This window comes from Anomaloglossus baeobatrachus, chromosome 2 (assembly GCF_048569485.1).
Source record: "Anomaloglossus baeobatrachus isolate aAnoBae1 chromosome 2, aAnoBae1.hap1, whole genome shotgun sequence".
Classification (NCBI taxonomy): Eukaryota; Metazoa; Chordata; class Amphibia; order Anura; family Aromobatidae; genus Anomaloglossus; species Anomaloglossus baeobatrachus.
Genome location: NC_134354.1, coordinates 696841644 through 696869113, shown reverse-complemented (window position 1 = coordinate 696869113; position 27470 = coordinate 696841644). Strand labels below are relative to the sequence as shown.

General features: G+C 47.0%; 1 protein-coding gene across 1 annotated transcript; it reads right to left on the bottom strand.

The window, feature by feature from the left end:
- Positions 1–19084: 19084 nt before the first annotated feature.
- LOC142290586 (aquaporin-2-like) lies at positions 19085–26836 on the bottom strand. Its single transcript, XM_075334548.1, has 4 exons — positions 26386–26836; positions 25764–25928; positions 21076–21156; positions 19085–20006 (listed from the first exon to the last, which is right to left on the bottom strand). Exons 1-4 carry the CDS (start codon positions 26746–26748, stop codon positions 19800–19802), a joined length of 816 nt encoding a protein of 271 aa, XP_075190663.1. The 5' UTR covers positions 26749–26836; the 3' UTR covers positions 19085–19799.
- Between the last annotated feature and the right edge of the window lie 634 nt (positions 26837–27470).

Sequence of the window (27470 nt, the reverse complement as noted above, 5' to 3'; positions counted from 1 at the left end):
AGTACAAAGCCCCAAACCGACAGGGCTGAGTCAAATCAACTGATTGAGGACTGGACTTTAGGACCTATACCACACAAGACCCGTTAGAAGACAACAGCCCAACCATACAGGGTAAAGCCACCGCCAGGGCATAGAGACCCAAAGGGCCAGCGTCTGTGGGAAAACAGGGCTCTTCCGACAACCAGCAAGCCGGGGAGCGGACTACCGTTGCTTAGGCATAGGAGTCAAACGTTCATATAAAAGGTGCAGGAGAAAGACGGAAACCACCAACCCGTTCAGGGAGAAGCTGTAGCCGGCTGCGGGCCCCGTTCATCATCCCGTTTGGTTTACCAGAGACTCCAGTGTATTGTGTCATAGTAAGTACACCACTTCCACACCTCCGCACCTCCCTCGGGCCCCCGGGACCATCACTCCCCTACCCACGGAGGGGTCAACACCAAGCTGCGCAACACCATCCCTGGGAGGCCTAGTTAATGGCAGCAGTGGTGTCCATCTATTCACCACAACCCGTGGGTGGCGTCACGAACTTACATCCCAAACCAAACCACCGCGGCCCCGGACGTGGAACTTCCCCGTCAAGTCCCTGCGTGTAGCGCCAACCCCCTTGCAGAGCGACGTGACCCCCGGGTCCGTGAGAGGCTCGAGCCACCACCCACCGTACGAGCACGGATCCGAGCGGCTCGGTGGTCGCAGCCGAGCCCACGGGGCAGTACACTGGCGATGCCGAGCGCGATAGTACCCGCCACCGTCGCACATGCAATATCTTGTGATAGCTGCCGTAGCGAACCTTATCGCTACGGCAGCTTCACACGTACTTACCTGCCCATCGACGTCGCTCTGGCCGGCGTCCCTCTGGCAGGCGTCCCACCTCCTTCCTAAGGGGTGGGTCGTGCGGCGTCACACCGACGTCACACGGCAGGCGGCCAATAGAAGCGGAGGGGCGGAGATGAGCGGGACGTAAACATCCCGCCCACCTCCTTCCTTCTGCATAGCCGGTGGAGGCAGGTAAGGAGAAGTTCCTCGCTCCTGCGGCTTCATACACAGCGATGTGTGCTACCGCTGGAACGAGGAACAACATCGTACCTGTCGCTGCAGCGAAATTATGAAAATGACCGACACTACACAGATCACCGATTTACGATGCTTTTGTGATCATTTATCGGTGCATCTAGGCTTTACATGTTGCAACATCGTTACTGGCGCCGGATGTGTGTCACTTTCGATTTGACTCCGACGACATCGCAGTAGCGATGTCGCAACGTGCAAAGTACCCCTTAGGCTAGGTTGACATTTCCGTCAATTTGTATCAGTCACAATCTGCGGCTCTGGTAAACAACCGAATCCGTTTGGCGGATTTCGTTGTTCCCATATACTTGTATGAGCGGCGGTTTGTGACTGATGATGCTGCGTTGCATCCTCCGCCCGACTGATCGTGGAACGACTGACCGTTGGGCGGCAGGAATGCAGCATGTAGCGTTTTTTGAGCAGCGGAATCCTTTTGATCGCCTGCCAGCCGCCTTCTGTGAGCGATCAGCTGATCGCCCGGCGGCCGGCTGCTGTGAGCGATCAGCTGATCGCCCGGCTGCTGTGAGCGATCAGCTGATCGTCCGGCTGCTGTGAGCGATCAGCTGATCGCCCGGCGGCCGGCTGCTGTCAGCGATCAGCTGATCGCCCGGCGGCCGACTAATGTGAGCGATCAGCTGATCGCTCTCATTAGCCGGCCGCCGGGAGATCATCTGTTCGCTCTCAAAAGCCGGCGGCCAGGTGCTGTGAGCGATCAGCTGATCGCTCTCTCTCTCACGTTTTACAACGGAATCCGACAATGAATTCTATTCTTGTCATCCGTTGTACAACGCATCAGTAACAAGCGTCAAGCAATGCATGTGACTGATGCATAACAACAGAAATGTGAACCTAGCCTAACAGCAGCATCCGGAACTGAGCTCTGATCACTGCTGTTAACTATTTACTGTAGATGCTACTGTAAATTTCTGATAGTGACGTTAAATTAGCATGAATGTCAGTGCTTGCGCACAGGGGCTCCCATTACCCTTCCACAACACAATTGCCAGACACTGATCAGTTACCATGGCAGCCGAGGGCCTGCTGAAGGCCCGTAATGTGGCCACCTTGGTCATCCTGTGAATCCCTAAACAGACTGAACTTCATCGGAGTCTACCATTTTTCACTATACACAACATACATGAATTAAAAGTAATTGTACCAATGTAGAGGAATATCAAAAACATAAAAATCATACGCTATGTTACAAAATAAGTAGATGCTAAATAATAAGTATCAGTATATACACTTTTCAGAATTATCCACATCAGGTTAGATAATAATATTGGAAAATACAGCAAAGCAAAGATGTCCACAAAACTTTAAAAGAGATAAAAAATTGGCCAAACATAAGATAATACTAAAGATGTAATAAAAAAAATGCATGGTAATAGTAAATGAAGTAAAGATAAATACCCAACAAAGGGTGGTTATTAATGGTACGTACTCGGACTGGGTCTCAGTTCATAGTGGGGTACCACAGGGGTCAGTATTGGGCCCGCTTCTTTTCAACATATTTATAAATGACCTTGTTGGGGGCATGCGGAGTAGAATTTCAATATTTGCAGATGATACTAAACTCTGCAGGGTAATCAATACAGAGGAGGATAATTTTATATTACAGGGAGATTTATGTAAATTGGAGGATTGGGCTGAGAAGTGGCAATTGAAGTTTAATGTAGATAAATGTAAAGTCATGCACTTAGGTAGAGGAAATAAAATTTATAATTATGTACTTAAAGTAGAACACTGGGTAAAACAGACACAGAAAAAGACTTGGGTGTATGGGTGGATGGTAAACTTAACTTTTGTGGCCAGTGTCAGGCAACTGCTGCCAGGGCTAATAAAATAATGGGATGTATTAAAAGAGGTATAAGTGTTCATGAAAAAAATATAATTCTACCTCTGTACAAGTCACTAGTGCGACCGCACTTAGAATACTGTGTACAATTCTGGTCACCGATATATAAGAAGGACATAGCTGAACTGGAGAGGGTGCAGAGAAGAGCGACCAAGATTATTAGAGGAATAGACAGGTTATTAAACTTGGGGTTATTTAGTCTGGAAAAACGAAGGCTTAGGGGGGATCTAATCACAATGTATAAATATATGAGGGGACAGTACAGAGACCTTTCCAAAGATCTTTTTACACCTAGGCCTGCGACTGGAACACGGGGGCATCCGCTATGTCTTGAGGAAAGAAGGTTTAATCATAATCACAGACGAGGATTCTTTACTGTACGAGCAGTGAGACTATGGAACTCTCTGCCGCATGATGTTGTAATGAGTGATTCACTACTAACATTTAAGGAGAGCCTGGACGCCTTTCTTGAAAAATGTAATATTACCAGTTATGTATATTAGATTTTATGGCAGGGTATTGATCCATGGAACTAATCTGATTGCCGGATGTGGAGTCAGGAAGGAGTTTTTTTCCCTATTGGAGCTTGTTTGCCACATTGGTTTTTTTTTGCCTTCCTCTGGATCAACATGTTAGGCTACGGGTTGAACTAGATGGACTTAGGGCGGCTTTGCACGTTGCAACATCGCACGTGCGATGTCGGTGGGGTCAAATCGAAAGTGACACACATCTGGCGTCACTTTCGACATCGTTGTGTGTAAATCCTAGATGATACAATTAACGAGCGCAAAAGCGTCGTTATCGTATCATCGGTGCAGGCTCCGACTTTTTCATAAGGTACGATGCTGTTCCTCGTTCCTGCGGCAGCACACATCGCTGTGTGTAAAGCCACAGGAGCGAGGAACATCTCCTTACCTGCCGCCGGCGGCTATATGGAAGGAAGGAGGTGGGTGGGATGTTTACATCCTGCTCATCTCCGCCCCCCCGCCGCTATTGTCCGCCTGCCGTGTGACGTCGCTATGACGCCGCACGACCCGCCCCCTTAGGAAGGAGGCGGGTCGGCGGCCAGAGCGACGGTCGCAGGGCAGGTGAGTGCATGTGGAGCTGGCGTAGCGATAATTTTCGCTATGCCAGCTATCACAAGATATTGTACCTGCAACGGGGGCGGGGACTATCGCGTGCGACATCACAGCATCGGCTTGCGATGTTGCAACGTGCAAAGCCCGCCTTAGAGTCTCCCTTCAATCTTAAAAACTATGATACTATGATACCCTGTCATGTGGTGCAATGTTAGGTTCCCAATGCGAGTTTCCCTGCTTGTGCCGTCTTCTGGGGAGTCTTCTCTATGTAATTTACATGTACAATTACTATTTACTTACTGCAGGTGCAGGGTATTTGCCCATTCTGATTTTATCCTAGGTTATATTTGCTAATTGCTACAATGTGGATGTGCATCTACTGTACATATTCCACTTATACCTACATGTGTTTCAGTTCATTTCTTTGGTTTTTCTCTTCAATAGCTAGCGCAAGGGGCGATGGTACATGACAATGACATTGACATTATGCACAACGGGCATGCCAGTGTCAGCTGCCGACTTCTGATTGGCTAGTGGCGAGTATAGTAATTGCAGTGCGGTGAATCGGCAGTTTCCGTGCTGCAATACATTTTAGCTGGCATTGACATTGGTGTGCCCTCTGACTCTACAGGTTCTATCGCTATTGTACCTTCTTTGACCTTGTTACACCCATCATGTAGAGTGTAAGCTGTTATGTTCAGCGGGTTTCTCTGTCTCCTCTACATCATGTTTTTTTCCTAAAGAATTACAAGCTTTCCAGTATTGATATTTGTGCAAAATGTTTTACCACAAATCAAATATTGGGGAAAAATGTAATAAAGTTAGTGAATTTGAATTTCAAAAGATCTACTCATCTGTAGCTTTGCCATGTGGATTCAGTACAATGATGCTTCATTTAGGTGCTTATACACATACTAAGATCAATAGTTTTGCTTTTCTTTTCACCATATGTGTCGCCAGGGGTTAAGGGGATACCCAGAATCGGGCCAAGGGGTTGCTTCTGGAAAGGGGATCACGGTGTCGTGACCCGGTCTGTGCTCCCTGGTTCCACAATAAAAAGGGGGGGTTATGTTCTTGACGCCACCCGTGGAATGTGATCAGAGATGACCACCGCTGCTGCAGAACCTCCGGGGTGGATGAAAGGCAGCTTGAGATGGGACGGCTCCCCACGGGTAGAGCCTTTTCCCCGGGCCAGTGTGTTAGTCTATGGGGGGAGTGCAGGACACGAGCACAATAAACAGGCAGACTCACGGTTTTGCAGTTTCTTTGTCTTTTACTGATGATGGTATTCAGCAAAGTACTGTCCACGGAGTCTGTGAGGGGTTCAGGGTTTCTCCCACCCAGCTGGGCCGTTTTGGCTTCCTTGCCTGCACTTTGTGTCTGTGGCCCTGCTGCTGTGTGAACTAGGCAGCTGGCTCTGCTCTGCTCCTAGGTATCGACCTGACAGGCAACTCGAGTCCTTCCTAGTATGTTTCTGAACTCTCCTATGTTGCTTGTGTCTGTGGTACAGATAGAGAATGTGGAATCCTCACTTCTCTGGTGTTAACTGTACAGTATGTAACCTGCAGTCTCGGATCCAGCATCCGTTCTGTGTGCTCCACTGGGGTGAGCTCTGCAATGCTCTGCCTCCCAGGAATGTTCCTCTGTGTACTCTGTCTCCTTCCCTCAGACCCTCAGCTAGGCCTGGAATTGGTCAGTGGATCCTGAGGTGAGCTAAAGCCAGCTTCCAACCTGCAGATCCTTTCTCCTCAGTGCTCTGCACTGAACTTCCAAACTGAAACTACTGACCATTTCCCCTCCCCACCAGAATGTACAGGGAAGCAGCTTGGTCTCCCCCTTCTGGCCAGGAGGTCTTGGTGTTGTGTGTGGGGAGTTAACCCTTTGTGTTGTTACTGTGGCAACCCTGGGGTGCCACATTCCCCCTTAGTGAAGAACAGTACTCCAGGACTGTGAAACAAACAAACAAGTTATCACAACAATTATATATATACAGAGTCTCAAAAGGAAAAAATACAAAAACCTTAAAGTTCAAAAAGAGTCCAAAATGTTCAAGAATATGTAAGTGTTCATACAGTATAGTCTCTGTAGGTACTGGGCTTATTGGTCTTAACGTTGCAATTATATAAAACATTTCATTAACCAAACGCTTCTTAAAGGTATCTCTACTCTGGTCATAAGTGCAGTAGGCCTCACGGCCCTCGGGCCACCAACAATGTGATCAAGTTGTAACTCTCCGTGCTGCCACCTTACACCACTCTTCTCTCTACTTTTCTGTACATTAAACTGTTACGGTTTTTCATATAAACATTATAACATATGTACATTTTATATGCAATTCCACATTAGTTTTTATATCTTGCTGGTATCTGACCCTGAGTACTACGCTGTGACCTGCGTACTGCTGGTGTACTGGGTGTACTTAGCATAATGGTGTGAGTGGAAGTGTACCTATTTGGTGTTACTGGTACTTGTGAGGATGGGTGGCTGACTGTAGGACTGGCAAGCCCACTGGGACCAGGAATCTGTTCTTCCTCTACCTTTTCAACTTCCAGTTCTTCATGTCTTGGGACTTCTTGTGGTATGGATTCTGATGTTGGTTCCACCACTTGAGGGAAGGCGATCATCGGGACAACTACTGCTCCATGGTAATTTGGCCATGTTTTTGGGAAATCTCCTAAGGCTTCTGCCACACTCACGTGAAATTCACGCACGTGCCGAGAGACACGTATTTTCCCTGCGTGTTGCGTGCAGGTAAGCACGTGTCTCTGGTACGTGCGTGACACGTATGTTCTACGTGTGCTATCCGCGATAGCACACGTAGAACCGGTAATTATTATACTCACCTGGTCCTTCCTGATGTCCGCGCTGCTGTCCGTGGTGCTGATCCTCGGTCTCCAGCCCTCCCGTCTCCCCACTGCTGCTGCTGCCAGGCAGTGAAGTGAATATTCAATGAGAATAATGAGCGGCGGTCGGCAGCAAGAGGCAGCAGCGGCAGAGACAGGAGGGCTGGAGAAGGTGAGTTAATGTTTTGTTTTTTTTTCACTGACATGTGTGTTTTCTCCGGCGCGTGTCACACGGGACCGCATCCACACTACACCCGTGTGGTACGGGTGCGGGCCGTGTGACACCCGTGCTGCCGGTGAAAAAACGGACATGTCAGCGCTTTGAAAAACGCACACACGTACAAACGCACACGGACACACGTTCCGTGTGGTTTTACGTGTGTGTGCCTGCTACCATAGGGTAGCATTGCTGTACGTGTCTCCGTGCCGCCGGTACGTGTAAAAAATGACAAACACGTGCCGGAGGCACGGATGTGTGGTGCTAGCCTAAGACTGTATGGAACACATCTTCTTCCTCTTTGACAGGTTGTACCTGTACGGGTAAGGTGACTTCTGGTGTCTTCAGGGTCTCAGGACACGGTTTGAGTTGATCTCTTGACACAACAGCTGATGTCCTTCCTTCATCCTTACTGATGAGACACACTTTGGGATTATCCATACTTGATGGTAAGACTGTATATGGGGTGGTTTCCCACTGATTATCCAATTTGTTTGTGCGCCGTTTCCTCTTGAGAACTTGGTCACCAGGTTGCAATGGGGTTGCTAGAGCATGCTGGTTGAATGTTCTCTCCTGTCTTCCCCTAGCTTGTTGGAGACTTTTCTCTACGCACTCTTGCACTTGGCGATACTGCTGCTGACGTAGGGTATCCCAATTGGATTCTTGAACTTCCGCATCTGGCTTCAGAATTCCCATATCTAAATCAATTGGCAGTTTACCGGGCCTTGCACGCACGAGGTAAGCGGGGGTGCAGTTTGTAGAACTCACCGGGACATGATTGTACAAGTCCATCAAGTCTGGCAATTTCTCTGGCCATTGATTTCTTTCTGACTCTGGTAAGGTCTTCAACAGGTCAATCACAATATGGTTCATCTTCTCACATAAGCCATTTGTTTGGGGATGGTATGCTGTTGTGCGGATCTTTTTACAGCCATACATGTTGCAGAATTCTTGGAAGATCTGTGATTCGAAAGCTGGACCTTGATCTGCAAGGACTTGTTCTGGGTAACCATGGGGTCTACAAAAGTACGTCTGGAATGCTTTAGCTGCTGTTCTAGCTGTAAGGTCTTTCACGGGTACCACCACTAAGAAGCGTGAGTAATGGTCCACGATGGTTAAGGCATAGACATAGCCGGACCGGCTTGGTGACAACTTGACGTGGTCTAATGCGACTAGCTCGAGTGGTTGCTTGGTTACTATGGACTGGAGTGGAGCTCTCTGGTTCTGTTGATCCTTTCTTCTGAGGTTGCACGGTCCGCATTTTCTACACCAATCTTCAATTGATTTTCTCATGCCAACCCAGTAGAATCTTTCTCTTAAGAGCACTTCCAACTTTTTCCAACCAAAATGACCAGCACCGTCGTGGTAAGCTTCCAGAACCATCTTGACGTCTCTCTTGGGCATGATGATCTGCCAGACCAACTCATGTGTTTTTGGATTGGTGTGCCTTCTACAGAGCTTCCCTTGGTACAGTAACAATTTACCTCTCTCTTTCCAGAGATGTTGTGTCTCAGCTGGGGCATTCTGATTAGGGTATGCACCTTGTTGTGTAAGCAGTTCTTTCACTAGCTTCACAGCTGGATCGCTGTCTTGTGTGTCAGCCCATCCGTGGTGTGCTAATGGGTTGAGAGTTGCCTGCTGTTGTTTTTGGTAGACACTCGGTTGATACTGTCCCACCTTAGGACGGTGAAAGGCCGGCAGCTCAATTTCTTCCAGTCCCTCCGCTTCCTCTTCCACGTCCCCCGAGTGTGGCATCTGGGATCAGGCATCTGCATTCCCATTCTTGTGGCCTGCCCTGTACTTGATGACAAAGTTGTAGTTTGACAGTCGGGCTATCCATCGCTGTTCCAGCGCACCTAGTTTTTGCAGAGTCCAGGTGGGTCAACGGATTGTTGTCAGTAAAGATGGTAAATTCTGCAGCTGCCAGGTAGTGTTTGAAACGCTCTTTTACAGCCCAAACTACTGCCAGTAGTTCTAACTTGAAGGAGCTGTAATTCTCTGGGTTTCTTTCTGTAGGCCGGAGCTTCCTGCTTGCAAAGGCAATAACTTTCTCCTTGCCTTCCTGCTTTTGAGACAATACTGCTCCCAGTCCTACGTTGCTGGCATCCGTGTACAAAATGAAGGGTTGATGGTAATCTGGATATGCCAGGATCTCTTCTCCTGTCAGTGCCCACTTCAACTTCTTAAAGGACTCTTCTCTCTCATCACTCCACTTGAAAGGAGGATTTCGGGCTGCAGACTTCTTTGACTGTCCTACCAGGATGTCTTGTAGGGGTGCTGCTAGCTTCGTGAACCCTTTTATAAATCTTCTATAGTAGCGCACCAGTCCCAGGAATTGCCTCACCTCTTTCACGCTGGTGGGTCTTGGCCAATCTCTTATCACAGTAACTTTTTCAGGATCTAGTGCTACCCCTTCTGAGCTCAAGACATGTCCCAGGTACTGTACCCTTGGCTTTAGAAGGTGACACTTGGATGACTTGATTTTCATGCCGTATCCGGCTAAGGCTTCAAACACTTCTGCCAGGTCTTGTAGATGCTGTTCATAGGTCTTGGAGTAGACTATGACGTCATCCAGGTACAGGAGGACAGTTTCGAAGTTCTTATGTCCTAGGCAGCACTCCATCAGTCTCTGGAAGGTACCAGGCGCGTTGCAGAGTCCAAACGGCATACAATTGAACTCACAGAGGCCCATCGGCGTGGTGAACGCTGTCTTCTCCTTGTCAGCCTCTGCCACAGGAACTTGCCAATACCCACTAGTCAGATCTACGGTGGAAAAGTAAGTAGCGGATTTTAACGCAGCCAATGACTCTTCTATCCTAGGTAATGGGTATGCATCCTTGTGTGTAATGCGGTTGATCTTTCGGTAGTCTACACACATCCTCATGGTCCCATCTTTTTTTTTAACTAGCACTAGTGGGGCTGCCCAGGGGCTACACCTGTCTCTTATTACCCCTGCTTCTTTCATTTCTTTGAGCATGTCTTTGGCACATTGGTAGTGAGCCGGTGGTACTGGTCTATACCTCTCCTTTATGGGTGGATGGTTACCTGTGGGTATAGTGTGCTCTACCCCTTTGATCTGCCCAAAGTCTTATGGGTGTTTGCTGAATATTTGTTCATATTCTTTCACTACCCTGTATACTCCATGCTTTTGATGGGAGGGTGTAGAATCGGTACCTACATGTAGCTTTTGGCACCGATCCTCCAGCTTTCCCTCTGAGCCATTGTCTTACGCCTGACTTGACGGCTTCAAGGGCTCAATGGTGGTGATGGCGTTGTTATCAACCGTATATAGCTTAGCCATGGTAGCATACTTTGGTAGGGTGACCTCATCTTCCCCACAATTTAGAAAGCCTATTGGCACTCTTCCCCGATGTACCTCAACTATTCCTCTGGCCGTCAGTACAGTGGGCCTACTGTCTGAGTACACGGGTTCTACCAGGGCCTGATAGTCTCGCCCTCTGATGCCTATTGCAGCTCTACACCAGACCAGCATTTCTGTTTTGGGAGGAATTACAATAGGTATTGGGTCACTTACCCTTGCACTGCCAATTTCACCTCCTGACATTTCTACCTGCTGCTTCAGCATCAAGGCTTTAATTTCCTTCTGCAGGAGTCTCTGTTGCCCAGGTTTGGCAGTCTCGGCGATCTGCTGCAAGGCAGTAATTACCTCTGCAAAACAATTTTCAATTACATTCATTCCTAGCAGCATAGTTGGTTCACGTTCTCGCCAGTCAACATCAACAATGACAATACCTTGGTTCTGCAATTCTACTCTCCCAATCTTAATGGTCATTTCTCTGAAACCAACCTGTGGTACTGATTCACCATTGCTAGCCCATATATTCAATGCAACATTAGATGGACCACTGCTAACGTCTGAATCAGCCCAGTACCTCTTATAAAGGACATGCGGAATTGATGTTATTTTGGAACCAGTGTCCAGCAAGGCGTTGAGCGGAATGTCATCCAGCACGATGGGGATGACTGGACGTCCCCCCACATACTTGTCGTGCCAGGGTAAGGGACCTTGAGAGTTCATTCCTGAGGAGCGGCCCACCTCCCCAGGGGATCCCCATTTAAAGCACATTCACGGGCAAAGTGACCTGGCTCCTTGCAACGGCGGCAAATGGGCTGTCCATCCGGCTGGTAGCGGTCGCTGGGTCGTGCTCTCGTCGCTTGGTATCTCCTAGGCCTCATCCATGGGACATCCTCCTTGCTGGTCGCCAGCTCAATCTTGGGTGCAGACTTGGATCCACGCAGCTCCTGGACGATTCTAGCCATGGAAGCAACAGTGTCTGTCAGGGCATCAAGCCTTTCATGGAGAGCCTCATTAGTGATCGGCTCCAGGTGTTTAGCAGCAGCCACTGACATGGCCGATGTCATTGGCACTACTGGCTGCTGGGGTGCCGCTGTAAGGTGTTGAACAGATTCTATATCCTGCGGCTCCACCTGCTGGAGGCGGATGGCTCTATCCTTTAGCTGGGCAAATGTTAGTCCTTGGATCCTGGATCACCATCATGCTCAGTTGTCCCCGGTGGGAAGGGGATGAGAGTCCATCCAGGAATTGGTCTATCAGCAGCTTATCTGCTCCAGGGGCTAAGGCAGGTTCTGCTAATTTAAGTGCTCTGAGCGCCTCCTGCAAGTTTAAGGCAAAGTCTCTTGCGCTCTCTCTAGGTTTTTGCTTGCATCCAAAGAACCTCATTTTAGCCCGGCTGCCAGCAATGGATTCAAAAGCTGCTTTTAGTCCAGCTATCATATGCTCTACAGTGTCCTTTGCATCGTCCGGCCAGGATGTAGCCTCCCGCTGGGCATTGCCAGTTAACTGTCCCATAAGCATACCAACACGCTGGGCTTCTGTCAGGGGGTACATGCTGTAGTAGATTTTTAGCTTTCCGATAAAGTCATTAAGTGTGTTGGGCTCACCTGAGTACTGCGGCAGCCACACTTCACCCGGGGTGTACGGCATCAGGAACGGCATGATAGGTGCCTCTGCACCGCCGGGTACAACAGCGTCTCCCTGCTGCGACATCTTTGCGCCCCCTTAGTTAATTTCACCAGTCTTCTTGACAGCAAGCCTGGGACACTTTTCTGCGTTTTCGTTCGGGTCGCAGCACCGAGCGCACCCCCTCTGCAAGCGGTGGGAGGAGTCTTAGTTTAGGCGCGATGTTTTCCCGCGCGTAGCAGCTAATGGCGTGATTAAAGATGGCACCAGGAAAATTTTACCAATGAGGTTTTTGGATTTTTCCAGGTATCTTTGCAAAGTTTAAAGTCCGTTCTTTGTTGCAACAATTCACAGTGCAAGTCTTTTATGCGATGCAATAAGTCTTTACAGGCACACGTCACCCGGGTTGCAGCCGGGTCCAGTCCGCATCCTGTTCGTGACGCCAAAGTTGTGTCGCCAGGGGTTAAGGGGATACCCAGAACTGGGCCAAGGGGTTGCTTCTGGAAAGGGGATCACGGTGTCGTGACCCGGTCTGTGCTCCCTGGTTCCACAATAAAAAGGGGGGGTTATGTTCGTGACGCCACCCGTGGAATGTGATCAGAGATGACCACCGCTGCTGCAGAACCTCCGGGGTGGATGGAAGGCAGCTTGAGATGGGACGGCTCCCCACGGGTAGAGCCTTTTCCCCGGGGCAGTGTGTTAGTCTATGGGGGGGAGTGCAGGACACGAGCACAATAAACAGGCAGACTCACGGTTTTGCAGTTTCTTTGTCTTTTACTGATGATGGTATTCAGCAGAGTACTGTCCACGGAGTCTGTGAGGGGTTCAGGGTTTCTCCCACCCAGCCGGGCCATTTTGGCTTCCTTGCCTGCACTTTGTGTCTGTGGCCCTGCTGCTGTGTGAACTAGGCAGCCGGCTCTGCTCTGCTCCTAGGTACCGACCTGACAGGCAACTCGAGTCCTTCCTAGTATGTTCCTGAACTCTCCTATGTTGCTTGTGTCTGTGGTACAGATAGAGAATGTGGAATCCTCACTTCTCTGGTGTTAACTGTACAGTATGTAACCTGCAGTCTCGGATCCAGCATCCGTTCTGTGTCCTCCACTGGGGTGAGCTCTGCAATGCTCTGCCTCCCAGGAATGTCCCTCTGTGTACTCTGTCTCCTTCCCTCAGACCCTTGGCTTAGGCCTGGAATTGGTCAGTGGATCCTGAGGTGAGCTAAAGCCAGCTTCCAACCTGCAGAGATCCTTTCTCCTCAGTGCTCTGCACTGAACTTCCAAACTGAACCTACTGACCATTTTCCCTCCCCACCAGAATGTACAGGGAAGCAGCTTGGTCTCCCCCTTCTGGCCAGGAGGTCTTGGTGTTGTGTGTGAGGAGTTAACCCTTTGTGTTGTTACTGTGGCAACCCTGGGGTGCCACACATACAGTTATGTTCAATAAAAACTGCCAATGGTTGTCACTGAGTGTGTGACGACAGATACTTTAGATATTTTAACTCATGTAATCTTCTTTTGCAAAGCAGATGCTCCCATCTTGCTCATGAAACTTTTTTTATGGTGGCATCATTGGAGCTTTATCATATATTATGAGACATCTACTGACTGAATAACATCTACACTAGATTATTCTTTGTTCAGTTTTTATAATCCACGAATAAAAGAGATATTTTGTTGTCCCAATCTGTAATGTGGTGAGGTGGTCATTACTTCGCTCATAGCTGAATCTACCAAGTCAGCAAGAGCAGCTAAAAGGGCCCAGATGGATGGGTAAAGGAATATTCCTATTAATGACATTTCTACATTTTAGGTAACACAATTTGTGCCACATAAAGTGAGCCTGGTAATCAGATTCACATTCTGCCCGAACCATAGGCAGCATGAATCAGACACTAACTACATCATTGTAGCCAGGTATGTTTTACTCTGAAATACTGTAACATTTCAGAAAAAAAAAATACTTTGAAAGTAGGCTGGAGAATATGTCTTGGCTGACTAGTCGAGTTGACTAGACGAGTTAGGGCTCATGAGCATGTGTTGCGGGCGGGGAGACAGACCATGGCAGGGGGGGATGCTCGGATCCGGGCGGTTGCTGTGGTTCGAGTGGCAGCCAGACCCAAGCTAGCGCCGCAATCCGTCAGCCACAACTGAAAAGAAGGGGGATTTATTTACAGGGGAGAGTTTGTCAGTGACGCCACCCGTGGCTTGCGGTGATTGTTGATGACACTGCCGCTGCCTTGGTATGGGGTGCCCGGGGCTGATGGAGCGGGGCAGCAGGATGGTATCCTCTCCATGGTTAGGGGAGGTGTTGTCTCGGGGCCCAGGTAATGATGGAGTGCTGGGACGCACTCTGCAGGGTTGGACTGGATGACACCGGTGTACTCACTGTTTGAATAAAGTCACACAGAGTCCAGATAGTAAACTAAGTGCCGGATGCCGGTAGCCTTTGCAGGGGTGTGCTCGGGTCCCGCACACTGATGGACAGAACAGGGGCCCTTCCTCCTACACTTCTGTGTTGTTGTTTCGTGTGTTGACTAGTCCGCATGAAATGGGGTAAGTCCAATCCCGTTGTCTTTTCTGTGGGAGCTGTGGCCTGCGAAATCTGACCCTTGGGATTTTTGCAGGCACATGCAGACGCCCTATCCCCCCGCGTTGGGCTTCCGTCTTGCTCTATCTGGGCTGCTGGTGTGACAAGACTTGGAATCTTGTCCCCTGCTGGCTAATTGACAAGGTGCTTGCAGCTGTCCTCGCCCTAGGGTCCAGGTACTGTGCATGGCCTCCGGACTGGATTCCCACTGTCGGCACAACCCTGCCCCGATCCACTTAAGGTCTCCTGCGACTGGATCTCCATCGCCTGTGGCCCTTCTCTGCCGTCTGACACCTAGTCAGCTCAGGTAGTCCAGTAGTCCGGGAGCTACAACCCCCGACCACCACTTCACTCCTCTCACTTCTACTGCTAGACTTCAACTCTCTTGTTCCTTCCCCTTGACACCTCAGGACCCCTAAGTGGGTGTCACCATCTGCCTGGCCCCACCCACTGATGTGTCCCTATTGTCCAGGGGGGTTTCTAGGCTTTTGTGGCTGGTGTATGTACCTGTGTGGGGTTGTTTTGGAAGACCAAGGAGGAGGGAATCCTGCATCTGGAGAGGGGTGCAGTTGTGACGCCCTGGCCTACCTGGTCGTCACAAGGGTGCTGTGCAATCTGCCCTTCTGCATGGTACCCGCTCCTCCTTGGTTATGGGTCCTGTCCCTTTGGTATTGCTAAGAACAGATATACACAAATCCTGAGGAACACTCTGCACCACACCCACCAAACACCCATTGGGCAGCCTGAGGGGAATAGGGCCGCCCAGATGGAGGGATGGTAGAAGATGGACCAGAAGTGTCAGGATTGAGAGAGAGGAGTAGTTGGAGGGAAGTGCCAGTGAGCAGTGACAGGAAAGGTCACATTGCGGAGCTGGGCTCCTGTAACCGTCCCAGATGCCAGATATTGGTCTGGCCTGTAAGGAGCTGGAACCCCGGTCGCAGGGGGTAGTGACAGGGGGCACGGTACTGCCACGGAGGGCAGACCGGCGTCCTTGTGCTACAATCGGGCAGGGGCCAGGGCACAACGGGGTACATGGACCCTAGACTGGGAAGTAGCTTCATGAAGCCCAGTAATTCACTCGACGAGAACGGAATCTTCATGAACCGCTCTCTATCCGCTCCAAAATCGGAGTACTAGCGCAACGATAGGGAGAGGACTTCCCAAAACTGTCCAGAAAATCCCAAGCGTGAACACTGAAAGCAAGCTCACTCTGCTAGCCACCCGAGTAGTTCTAGGCGAAAGGGATCCACCAAGTGTAAACACGGTGCCAAGGGACAAGGCTTTAGACTAACCAGCAATGCCAAAAGGGCACGGAACCAACGTGTTTGGACTAAGGCTGCAGGGCGTTCAAGACTTTGGTTTACCTGGTGTCAGCATCAGCATCTCTGGACTGTGTGAGTACGTTTTGCCTCTTTGCTCCCAACGGGTCCCCAGCCTGCCAGCACCGAGGCCCGGGACACCTTCCCCTGCCCACGGAGGGGTTAACATCAATTGCTGCCATTCCATCGCTCCCGGGCGCTCCCCTCTCCCCTAAACGCAGCAGCGGTGGTATCCCAATTTTTACCACAAACCGTGGGTGGCGTCACGAGCATTATCCAATCCACCCTTTCTACCCCCTTTTATTTTCAAGAGGCCGCGCGACCCCACCTTGGGTCCGGAGACCCCTCGAGCCACTGTGAATCCGGATCTGAGCAGTCCGTCGGCTGTCGCGGGGGCGGCACACAGTCTTCTGTGACACCCTGATTTTGTTAGGGCATCACACATGTAACTGCTGAATATTCTGCAGCGATTTGACAGCACATGTGCGCTTCAAATAGCAAAAATATATATAACCCTTAAAAGACTCTTTTATTAATAATATTTAAAATCCACAAACCCTTGTGCAAAATGTATAGGAAAAAGAAAGGGAGGAAGGTAAAGTTCTTACCCTATTTGATACCCCTCCCTCCTGTCCACTACCTACCGCGGGTGTTGGCACCCTAAATATACGAAAATGGCGCCCCCACTCAGCGGTGGCTAGCCCTAAAAAATCCCTAGATAGACCCTCAATATAGTCATGAAAAATAGATAAAGTGGAGGGTCATGGGAGGGCACAATCAAACTTAGTGGACAGAAATACTAGGACACATATACCCGGCCGATAGGCCTTGACTATTTCATGGAATTCCGATGTACCCTGGAATGATACTTGATCGGATATGACCTAATAATATAGATGGTATTCTCAGGGACCCGGAGTATCCAAATCAACTCACTATGCAGAGAGAGTACTCCAATAGAAAATGATATGCATACTAGACTAAGTGCATAAAGCAGTGCAGAGTGCAATATGATGTATAGGACTCAGACGTACACAAGCTCCTGGGGCTGTCTGCTTCCTCCAGACAGACGGCTTATATGCCCCAGGAAGCCGGTTTAGGTGTCATTGCATTTGCACATACAGATTGCATATCAATAAGCAACCAGGTGAAACCACCCGGGTTAGTGCATAAAGAGATAGTCAGGCACTTAGCTCATTGGGGGTCATGTGATTGTCCCAGAAATGCCCTGGAGTCGCCTCGACGCGTTTCTCCGGCCACGGATCTTCAGGAGGCTCGATATATAACTTGCCAATCGTTAACAGGACGGCATGATGTCTGGATAAAGGGGTCGCTTTATCCAGACATCATGCCGTCCTGTTAACGATTGGCAAGTTATATATCGAGCCTCCTGAAGATACGTGGCCGGAGAAACGCGTCGAGGGTGGTTTCACCTGGTTGCTTATTGATATGCAATCTGTATGTGCAAATGCAATGACACCTAAACCGGCTTCCTGGGGCATATAAGCCGTCTGTCTGGAGGAAGCAGACAGCCCCAGGAGCTTGTGTACGTCTGAGTCCTATACATCAAATTGCACTCTGCACTGCTTTATGCACTTAGTCTAGTATGCATATCATTTTCTATTGGAGTACTCTCTCTGCATAGTGAGTTGATTTGGATACTCCGGGTCCCTGAGAATACCATCTATATTATTAGGTCACATCCGATCAAGTATCATTCCAGGGTACATCGGAATTCCATGAAATAGTCAAGGCCTATCGGCCGGGTATATGTGTCCTAGTATTTCTGTCCACTAAGTTTGAATGTGCCCTCCCATGACCCTCCACTTTATCTATTTTTCATGACTATATTGAGGGTCTATCTAGGGATTTTTTAGGGCTAGCCACCGCTGAGTGGGGGCGCCATTTTCGTATATTTAGGGTGCCAACCCCCGTGGTAGGTAGTGGACAGGAGGGAGGGGTATCAAATAGGGTAAGAACTTTACCTTCCTCCCTTTCTTTTTCCTATACATTTTGCACAAGGGTTTGTGGATTTTAAATATTATTAATAAAAGAGCGCTTCAAATAGCTGCAGAAACACTGCATAATGGATGCAGGTTTTTTTTTAGAAAAAAGCCGATTTCATGCGCTATGGCTGCTGCTCCCACAATAGACAGAGTGGGAGCTGCATCCATAGCGCACAGAATAATTTACATGCTCATTTTGTGAACGCACGGATTTGGGTCAAAATTTTAGCACCCAAATCGCTGCATTCATAAAAACAACGTGTGCACGTATCATGCACAATCTACATAAATTGTGCTGGGGACGCAGGACGCATGCATTTACGCTGCAGTGCAATACACAGCGTAAAATGCATGCAATTACGCAACGTGCGCACAAGCCCTAAATGAGCTTGTAGCTAGCAAGGAAAACTCACATTAACTTTGCAGCTGACACAAAAAGAAAAATATATGTTTAAGGTATAAGGCCTTGGATGATAAAAGAGACCCCGAGCCTGTAAATAAACTCACCAAGAGGTGACCGTGACAGTGGGCAACATGAATCTGATGGCAGGTTCCCTATAATACTAATGTAAATTTATAATCCTAAATAATAATAATAATAATAATAATGGATAGAAGACCAACCACAATTGTTACCTTCACAAATACCTCCCTAACACAGGCAAAAACATCTTCTTACCCCACAACCATCTTGACAATTCTATGAGAATGTAAATAGTTCTGCAACTATGAGTAAGGCTGGGTTCCCACGTCCATGCTCAGAATGCAACATGAGGCCAGACTAGCCAGTCTCCCGGCATAAACTAACTGTGTCATATAGGATATATGGGCTTGGTACTGCATTCTGAGTTCAGATGCAGGGACGGACGTATCATTGGTGCAGCCTGTGCAACCGCACATGGACCCAAGAAGTGAGAGGGCCCATTTCTACCTGCAAAGCAGTTGGGTTTGTGCAATATGATGAGCTATTGGACTTCAAAAGGTCCTAGTTACTATTCTTGCATAGGGACCCTTTTCTGTCTGTTTCCGCCAGTGCTCAGACGTGTGAACCTGGCTTTAATCTCAGTCGAAAAACTGCTTACATTGCAATCCGAGCACGGGCAGTATGCCATAGATGTGTGAATGTGGCTTCATAAATTAGTAAGAATACAAAAAATTTTGCAAAACTCTTTATTTACATATACAGTATCATTTTTACATACTTGACTACCATCCAAGAGATCACTCAACTTGTACATAAACTATATGTCCAGAAGTCTGTGGACCTCTGCATATTACTGTAATGATAGGAAGGTTCCCCAGTCACAATCATAGCACAATTGATTATAGCAAGTCTAGAAGAGCAGACATTTTACAAAATGACTTGGATAAGCGGCCTCCTGTGACAACTCCCCATTAAATTTAATATACCCCATTCTAATTTTTGTGTGTATCATAGACTTTGCATGGGTGTTTACATTATGTGACTACAATGGCTCAAACTACTGATGCTATGTTCATACACCGTTTCAGCCTATGGTGCGTGGCTTCATCAGATCTTACTTCTGAACTCCAGGAAAATAGGATTTGAATATTTGCACCGTCAAGGCTATTACCTGCAGTTATGCATATGGGGTCACTATGTGCTCTGTTGGACATAATTTTCAGCTGTATACTTCTATGTGAGATGGGCTCCAAGACGAGAGCCAGCATCAAGTGCGCAAATACTGACGAAAATGCATTAGCCTTTAATATCATGTTGCGTTTGATACCAGTGAAGTGATCAGGTTTGAAAGGTCAGTTGACCGATAGTCACTACCAGACCATTTGACCGTTCATTACAACATATGGAAACAATCTATACAGTATCACATATTATAACCACGCTAAAGAATACAAGAAATAATTTCACATTCTATCTTTGCTAATTGACTGGCTGTAAAGTGAATTGAGGCCTACAGATTGTTTCCGTCTCTCTTCTTTTTCGTACTCCTGTGCGATGTTGCCGCGTAGCATTTCTAGCCTCTCAATGGGGCTTATTGGGTAAGGGGCAAAAAGATAGTCATAAATCAAGCATGCGAAGACTGCTCCTGTTATCGGTCCCACCCAGAAAATCTGTTTGGAGTTTGAGAAAAAAAAACAGTTACTTCTTGAGGAAATATGTCAGACTTTATACCACACAGGGCTCTACAGAAAATGTTAGTGGTAACAAGGCAAGATTTTTGTTGGGGTGGGGTGATAGTCAACCTTTTCAAGACATCACCTCTACTCTTTTTGTGTAGGCCAACCTTAGGGCTTCATTTGGTGTCCAACCGTAGAGATGAGCAGACCCATGGAAGTTTGGGTTCTGTGGGTTCAGCCGAACTTTAGATAAAGTTCTGTTCTGGACCCAAACTTGACCTGAACCTCATTGGAAGTCATTGAATGGGCAGTTTGGCTCTCCACCCACATACAGCCAGCCATAAACAGAGCACTTCTTGGAACGCTTGGGTGGGTTTTTTCCTTTTTTTTGTACACACTACATCCAATAATGCTAATTTTACCCCTCCCCCCAACAGTGAGAGCCATTCAAAACGAGGGTACCCGAGTACAGCGATGCTTGAGCGAGTGGTCAGCATACGTAAAGCACCCAACCTCCAAACTTGAACACTAATTCTTTTGTAAAGTCTGTGGTCTCTACGAGCATCGAACTTTAAAGTTCTAGTCCACCCATCTCTATCCAAAAGCAATGTGTATCAAGTACCTCATCACTTTGTAAATTGACCAGCCCTATGATGTGGAGCATGAACTCTGCTCAGATTGCAATAAGCAGCCTGGACTTCCAGATGCCATGACCTGAGATACCTGTCACATATATGCCTATGAGGCAGCTAGTGCAGGCCAGTCAGTACAGCAGTTAGGACAATCCAAACATGAATCGTGTTTCATACTTGCAACCTTACATGTGATACCCATCAAAAATAAGCTGCATGTATTGTAACTAACAATTCTACCAAGTCTGAATATCATGTTAACTGGAATTGTTCACTTTACAATGAACATTGGAACCCGCAGAACTTGAGAGAAATGATTAAAATATATGTTATGCAAACTTTTTACTAAATTTTCAATTTTTTTTGTCTCGTGAGAATCGGTACACAATGAACTAAATATAAGGAATCATTATATTTTTAGAAAATCTTACCCAATGGTATTGAAAGTTTCCTGTAATTATGGCTGGACCAAAGGAGCGCGCAGGATTCATGGAACATCCAGTGTAGTAAATCTAGAAAGGAAACAAATAGTAAATGATCTTAATAGTTATAGTGGTTGGAACAATTATTGTGAAAATGGTGTTTTCTACATTCGCCCCCTGCGGCACTACATGTTGTAACATTGATGAGCAGAATACTCGTTGAGTTTGTCAGTCTCGTTGCAAAAAGAAATAAAAGTGTTCTTCTATCCTGAAATTGGGTTTACTGTATAATTGCCATTTTTTCAAAATTTCTGCATGGTTTCTGGAAAGAGAGAAGTCCTCTGGAAAGTATTAACAAGGCTTGCAGGTTGCTTAAACACCGACCGGAAAAACAGCTCTACCCATATGTTTCCTTTGCAAGCCTGGCATCCAGAAGCACGGTCAGGAGATAATGCTATGCGTTCTTTTTTCCAGCACTAAGACAGTAAAGTAGTCCTCAATTTATATACTTACATAAAGTTGCTCCACTCTGCACTTTTTGACATCTGTTTCTGCTTAAAGCGAACCTGTCACATGGAAAAATGCTATTAACCTGCAGATATGGTGTTAATCTGCAAGTTAATAGCATCCAGAACATGCCTGGTGCCTGCACACTAAAACTTGCTTCCGGGAGGAAATTAACTTTAATCTTCCTGGCAGTGTTCCAGTTTCTGCCATGGGGCGGTGCAGGTGCCGGTTCAGTCACCGCTCAGTGTATATAGAGTGGCGGCTGTAACCACGCCCCCCCACAGACTGACAGATGAGTCTTATGCTGAGCAGCTGTCGGTCACTTTGGAGGGCGGTTACAGCTGCTGCTCTCTGTATATAGAGCATGACTGAACCTGCATCGGCGCCACCCCCATGACTAAAACCAGCATTCTGCCTGGAGGATTAAAGTTATTTTCCTCCCAGAAGAAGGGTTTTATGGGCAGGTGCTGGGCAGGTTCAGGATCCTATTAACCTGCAGATTAACCCCATATCTGCAGGTTAATACCATTTTTGAAGCGTAATTGTTATTTTAATTTTTAATTCATAAATCAATAGTAAACATGAAAATAAGCAATTTTGTAATATATCTTATCAGACAAATTTGCTTCTTTCTCTGCCAATCTTTCATTATATCTGTATTCAGTGAGGACTTTCCCATTACTGAGATGGGAGATGGCAGCTGTTACTGATGAGATTCTATGATGATGCGAGGAGGGAGGAGTTAGAGGCAGAGGGAGGAGCTAGATGCAGAGCTCCACCTCCTCTATCTACATAAAATCTCATCAGTGAAAACTGCCATCTCCTATCTCAGTGATGGGAAAGTCTTCACTGAATACAGATTTTACCTCAGAATTGAGAATTTTGATAATGACTGATCAATTCTGGCAGAGAAAGAAGCAGATTTGTCTGATATGTTATATGACAACGTTGCTTATTTTAATGTATACTATTCATTCATGAAATAAAAATTAAAACAATGGTTATGCTTTAAAGGACCCTTTTTTCTCATGCCACTTCTTAGGGTGGGTTCACACGATCTGTAGCCACTGTGTTCTAGACAGTGTCATTCTTTCCGCGGAGACGAGAGTGTTCTGCGCAGGAGATCCCAGCTGCCCGTGCCCATGATTAGGGATCTGGATCTGAGTGCTGCGGACTTTCTCCTTGAACACTCGTGTCTCCGCAGCATAAATTTATATGCTGCGGCTCAAGAAGCCATGCCGCATGTCAGTTTACGCTACTGAGAAAACAAGCACAGTGGGCATGGGATTTCTATAAATCCCATCCACTGTGCTTCTGCTGTACAACACAGCATTTTGGATACTGCAAAAACACTGCGTCAAAAACGCTGCTAATCCTGATCGTGGGCACGCACCCTTATTCTTCTGCGACTTATGCTCCTCTAGTGCCCCATTTCCATGTGTCTCCTTCTTCGTGCCTCTGATTTAAATTTTAACTGCTCCTTCCTTTATCATCCCTACTCCAGGTATCCCCACCCATCTATTACATTGGCTCTGGGTGACCCTCTCTACTTTCTTGGTTCTATTTGGGAACGTAAGTGTGCCCTGTAAAATGGTGCATGACCTACAAAAAGGGATGTGATTTGTTTGACAAAATTCTCTGTGGGTTGCTGCCTCCACATTTCATTGAAGTTGATTTCCAAAAGTTGTCCAGTCGGGTGTACTAACTGGAATTCTGTCAATCAAGAGCGTTTTTGGTCAGCATTTGCATCATAACTTTTAAGCTAAAATCTGGAGGTTCAACTGCTTCTATCTGTAGCTGCCACTCCTGGATTACTAATACTGATGCCAAGTAGAGATGAGCAGATCTTTGAAACTTGAATTCGCCGTTCCTCAAAATTTGACTTGACACAAATAGATTTGTGTAAATGTCAATACTGAAAAATTTGTATGTACTTGGAAAATACACGTGGGGCACAAAAAGAGAAAACCCAACTGACCATAAGAACTTACACTCTACAGGAGAGTGATGACCCTATTGACCATAAGAGCTTACACTCTAAAGGAGAGAAAGGACCCCACTGACCATAAGAGCTTACACTCTACAGGAGAGAGAGGACCCCACTGACCATCGGAGGTTACATTCTTCAAGAGAGAGGACCCCCACTGACCGTAAGAGCTTACACTCTACTGGAGAGAGATGACCTCATTGACCATAAGAGCTTACTCTCGAAAGGAGAGAGATAATCCCACTGGCTGTAAGAGCTTACACTCTACAGGAGAGAGATGACCCCACTGACCGTATGAGCTTACACTCTACAAGAGATAGAGGAGCCCACTGACCATCAGAGCTTACACTCTTCAGGAGAGAGGACCCCACTGACTGTAAGAGCTTACACTCTACAGGAGAGAAGGAATACCACTGACCAGAAGAGCTTACATTTTACAGTAAATAGAGACTTAACCAGCAACTTTTCCGAATGAAAAAGTCTCAGCAGTACAAACTGTGCACCATTGAGAACCACTGATCTCCAATGTCTGAGGTACTGACCCCCATACAAGATATGATAATCAGTAAGCTGTCATATCTACAGGGCATTAAGGGGACGCCCATGCGGCAGTGGGAAATGACGTTGGCCTGCTCTCCGGTATTTCAGCAATGTAGTAAACTGTGCTGGGGACGTTTTTTTGAGGGGAACCCCAAATTGAATCTCAAAATTCTTGTGAAACAATGATTTTCAGGAAAACAAAGTTAGGGGCACTTTGCACACTAAGACATCGCAAGCCGATGTTGCGATGCCGTGCGCGATAGTCCCCGCCCCCATCGCAGATGCGATATCATGGTGATAGCTGCCGTAGCGAACATTATCGCTACGGCAGCTTCACATGAACTCACCTGCCCTGCGACGTCGCTCTGGCCGGCGAACCGCCTTCTTCCTAAGGAGGCGGGTCATGCGGCGTCATAGCGACGTCACACGGCAGGCGGCCAATAGAAGCGGAGGGGCGGAGATGAGCAGGACATAATCATCCCGCCCACCTCCTTCCTTCCGCATAGCCGGCCGGGACGCAGATAAGGCGATGTTCCTCGCTCCTGCGGCTTGACACACAGCGATGTGTGCTGCCGCAGGAACGAGGAACAACATCATAACATCGGTCTTTCCCAATTCATGGAAATGACCGACGCTACACTGATGATACGATTACGACGCTTTTGTGCTCGTTAATCGTATCAAAAATGCTTTACACACTACGATGTTGAGAGCGACGCCGGATGTGCGTCACTTTCGATTTGACCCCACCGACATCGCACCTGCGATGTCGTAGTGTGCAAAGTGCCCCTAAAGCCTGGCTTACATGTTATGATTTCGCATACGTTATCGTATGCGATCGTAACCGCCCCCATCGTATGTGTGGCACGTTCAATTTGTTCAATGTGCCGCACAAACGATTAACCCCCGTCACACGTACTTACCCGTCCATATGACCTCGATGTGGGCGGCGAACGTCCACTTCCTGGAGTGGGAGGGACGTTCGGCGTCACATCGACGTCACGCGGCAGCTGGCCAATAGAAGCGGAGGGGCAGAGATGAGCGGGACGTAAACATCCCGCCCACCTCCTTCTTTCTGCATTGCTGTTTGGGAGCCGCAGGACGCAGGTAAGATCTGTTCATCGTTCCCGGGGTGTCACACACTGAGATGTGTGCTACCCCGGATACGATGAACAATCTGACGTTCAATTTTTAGGAATTGAACGACGTGCATACGATGAACGTTTTACCGTTCAATCGCAATCGCACGTACCTGTCACACACTACAATGTACCTTACGATGCCGGATGTGCGTCACTTACGACGTGACCCCGCCGACACATTGTAAGATATATTGTAGCATGTAAAGCGGGCTTTACTCTTCCACGGATCGATCCACTTACTTCTGATCAAAATGAATAACCACTAATCATAAGTATGGAAATTCGACCCAAACTTGGCCCTACGTGGATCGATCCACTCATCTGTAATGGCAAGTACAGAATATACTGTATACTACTGTAAAAATCTGACTAAAGTCAGAGCTCAGCACTTTTCCTTGGTCAGTGTTGATACAAGCTAGCGTAGAACATTTGTAGTCTCGTTTGGATTGTATAGTATATCATATGTTATGTTTTGAATAAGTCTGTGATTGGGGTATATATATTATATTAAAAAAACATACCCCAAGCAAGTGACCCAGTACGACTGACAGTCCTATGGATATGGCGGGAGAGCCTATATTGTCCGTCCTTCGGGTATCCGTTGAAGCGAAGATGCAGAGAACCAGTTGCATGGTAAGAATGACTTCCACAGCTACCGCTTGTCCGGATGTTGTATTGTTGCTCGGCTATTTCAGATGAGACGTAGTAATGTATTAGTATAATTACAAAGAAGAAGTAATTATAATTCAATAACCGCACGTGTATTTATGTAATAACAGATAATAGCCAGCTCCTATTAGCATTTAATTAACAATTTAGCATCTAAATTTTCTGTCGTGGGAATTTACTGTAAGTTTCTAGCATTCCTCGGGACATACAGATGTGAGATCCTCAAACGTCTCACAGCTTATTCACCATAAGATAATGCACTAAGATGTTTTGAACTCCTATGTAAAATACATTTGAGTATCGTGATAAAGTCAGCTCTGTAACTGGGAAATATAAGCTGCTTTATACTTCCAAAACTGTTTTGATTGATTTTTATTTTTAAAGAGCAATCAAAATAATAATAATAATAATAATAATAATAATAATAATAAAAAATTAATTAAATTAACTTTTTTTAACAATTCATCTACTTACCTGGTTTACGCCAAAACCACCTCTGATGTCCGAAGGCACAAACTCGTAGAGTAAAGCAGCTCCTACGACAGCTCCCAGCATCTGAGCAATCACATAGAACAAGGTCTGAACCAGAGATATTCGAGCCCCAACGAGGAGGGCTACCGTTACCGCAGGGTTGATATGAGCTCCGCTAATGTGGCCCACAGCTTGTACCATGGTACCTATTCCCAAGCCAAAGGTGAAGGCTATTTGTAGGACGGTTGGAATAGCTCCTGACCATGATAAAGTTGAACCCAAGCCAACAAAAACAAACACGAGGGTGGCTACCAGCTCAGCTATAAAGGCCTTAAAATTAAATCCGTCACATAGCTCCTTAAGCATGATTAGTCTATAAAAGCAAAGGAGACTCAGAAGAAATCTCTGCTGGTGCTCAGCCGTCTGCTACTGTTTACAGGATGATGAAGCACATGTTTGGGATGAAGTTATATATCGCTTTGAAAATCAGGAACCATGCCAGGTTTTCCCAATGAGAGGTGTGGTACAGCTACCAGTCACAGAAAATGGAAAATTTACTATGCATGACACGTTCTAGCAGCCATGCCAATGAGCAACCTTGGAATAACTAGATGGTGTGATCCACCTACCATTGTGCTTAGTCCTGGTTGTTAGCATGTAGGAGTTAACAATTGCATATTAAAAAAAACATATTAGCTAAAGGTCAAGTGAAGTGCTGAGATGTGTATTTCAGGAAACAGGTAATTTAGTTTTGCCAAATACCTGGGCTGATTTAGCTTTCAAGTTTATAAATTAATATAACTATGGGCTGAACGGATCTTCCCCAAAAAAATGGGAAGACCATTGTAATTTCCACAGTGGAAATTTCTCTCCATCTTCTGTATTGTACGATTGTCCTGCTCTATGATTTCCACCATTATGCCCTGATGGGGTGTTAATAATGACGAAGACATAATAAAGATGAACCATATTTGCAATGTAACTTTTTTGTATACCAGCATGTGTCAGTCTGAAATGCATGATTCAGAATCAGAATTGTGTATGGCTGGGGCCAACCGCAGGGGCACAATGGGGGCCACATATTACTG